This window comes from Penaeus vannamei, chromosome 4 (assembly GCF_042767895.1).
Source record: "Penaeus vannamei isolate JL-2024 chromosome 4, ASM4276789v1, whole genome shotgun sequence".
NCBI lineage: Eukaryota > Metazoa > Arthropoda > Malacostraca > Decapoda > Penaeidae > Penaeus > Penaeus vannamei.
In genome coordinates this window covers 10603814-10606313 of record NC_091552.1, presented here as the reverse complement: position 1 = coordinate 10606313, position 2500 = coordinate 10603814, and the positions used below count along the sequence as shown (strand labels likewise).

General features: G+C 38.2%; 1 protein-coding gene across 1 annotated transcript in view; it reads left to right on the top strand.

Annotated features, from left to right (window-relative positions):
• The window catches only part of LOC138860561 (delta-sarcoglycan-like), a 59232-nt gene that overhangs the window by 56008 nt on the left and 724 nt on the right, over positions 1–2500 (top strand). The window contains exons 5-6 of the mRNA XM_070118222.1: positions 33–128; positions 2281–2500. The exon at positions 2281–2500 is cut by the window's right edge and continues 724 nt beyond it. Of these exons, the coding sequence (XP_069974323.1) occupies positions 33–128; positions 2281–2361 (177 nt within the window). The 3' untranslated portion in view covers positions 2362–2500. The remainder of the gene's footprint in view (positions 1–32; positions 129–2280) is intronic.

The window sequence follows — 2500 nt, the reverse complement described above, 5'->3', positions numbered from 1 at the left end:
TCATTTCCACTCATTTATCTCATTTTCTCCAGATCATGTTCGAGACGCCCAACATCTTCGTTCGTGGTCTCAATATCTCCAATACCCCGATCAGTGACCCAGAAGACGCTCTTCCAGGTGTTTTCCAGGTCAGTGTTATAAGGGGCTTCCTGTTGGTGGCTTCTGAGGGAGGCGTGTGGGTTGATGTTTATTTTTTATTTTATTTTTTTTTTTTTATTCTTTATTTATAAATTTACTTTTTTTGGGGGCAAAGATGGGTGTATTATGTGTGTTTGTGTGTGGGTGTGGGTGGGGGGTGTTTGTGTGCGTGTGTGTGTGTTTGTGTGTGTGTTTGTTTGTGTCTGTTTGTGTGTGTTTGTTTGCTTGTGTGTGTCGGTGTGTGTTTGTGTGTGTGTGTGTGTGTGTGTGTGTGTGTGTGTGTGTGTGTGTGTGTGTGTGTGTGTGTCTGTCTGTGTGTGTGTGTCTGTGTGTGTGTGTGTGTGTGTGTGTGTGTGCGTGTGTATATATACGCACCACATTTGCATGTGTTTATATATATACTGCACTTTAATATTTCACATGTTACATATCCTACATCTTATCATTCTTTATGTTTATATATGCTACACCCTTTTATTTCATATGTTTATATATACACCACACCTTATCATTTCATATTTCTATTTATACTACACCATATCATTTCATATTTCTATATATACTACGCCATATCATTCCATATGTTTATATATACTACACCTTATCATTTCATGTTTATATATACAACATCATATCATTTCACACGTTTATACATACTACACCTTATCATTTCATGTTTATATATACTACATCATATCATTTCACAAGTTTATACATACTACACCTTATCGTTTCATATGTTTATATATACAACACCATATCATTTCACACGTTTATACATACTACACCTTATCATTTCATATGTTTATATATACACATCTTATTAATTTGAATATCGGCTTGTAAATGACTGTTGCGAAGGAATCACTCAGGAAATAGATCAGCTCTAAGTGAAATCTCAAAGTCAAGAAAGGTCGTCCTTACGTTGACCTCAAGACGATGCAAATCACCATGACCTTCGCTGTTAGATGACCCTTGTATTGCTCTCCTGAGTGACGTCACTGAAACTCTATGTAGAAAACTATGTATTTTAAGCGTTGAGATCCCACTACAGCCGGTCACTGAATCGATTCTAAATCTCCTGATTCTTAGAGGATATAAATTCACGTTCACTTATCTTTACTGGACTTGAGTCTGGTTAAATAACATGGCTATAATATGTTTCCTTCGTGTCTCAGAGAGAATCCTAATATTCCATGAAAATTAAAGGACTACTTCCAAATATCGTGATTATGATATGATCTAAAATTCACGACCAGTTACCCTTTATCCCGCTAAATTTTCCAGGATGAGTATCCAACTTTTCTGCACTGTCTCTTAACGTTCAAAAGAGGATACTGAAAAATCATCAAACATTTAAGAACTAATTTTCTAGTATCCTGATTGTGATATGATCTAAATTCATGACCAATTAACCTGAGCCACGCTTAATTTTCCCGGAAACCGCCCCACGTGTCTGCGATGTGCGTCTCTCACTCTCTCAGGAGGAGTGAGATGCCGCGAACTCGTCCGATTTCGTGGCCGTGAGATGCCGCCAATTCGTCCGATTTCGTGACCGTGAGATGCCGCCAACTCGTCCGATTTCGTGGCCGTGAGATGCCGCCAACTCGTCCGATTTCGTGGCCGTAAAGTTTGGTTCATTTCGCTTCTTAATTTCTTAGATATTTTCGGTGTCTCTCTCTATATCCTTGAATTGTGCATTATGATTTTTATGTGCAAAATACAAACAAATTTGGAACATGTCGTAATTGCACTTAGAAATAATATAATCAGTTGTTAATTCGTACACTGGATGAATTAAAAGCCTCCGTTTTCCCTTATATATTTATTTACATATAGAGTTTGATTTACCAGTGATATATATATATATATATATATATATATATATATATATATATATATATATATATATATATATATATATATATATACACATCACACTCACACACTCTCACACACACACACAAACACACACATAAGTATATATATGCATTTAAGAGTGTTCGTGTGTGGGTGTGCGTGCGCGCATACGTGTGTGCATGCACGGGTGCATGTGCCATAATCATGCGAGGCAGTTTCAGAGAATCATCTTGAAACAACCATTTGGCAGGTCGTTACTGACCCCCCTCCCCCCGCCCCCAGGTGTGTGTGTGCAGCAGCGGGCGGCTGTTCCTCGCTAATCCCGGGGGCGTGTGTGCAGCAGACCAGAACTTCTGCAAGTAGTTCCTCCTCCGAAATCATCATCGTTTTCGTCCTTTTCCATGTTGTTATCTATGTTGATGGACGTCTGAATGAGAAGAAGAGATAGAGACAGTGATAAACTTGAAAGAATGAGAAATGCGTTCGCTGTTTATCTTGTGAA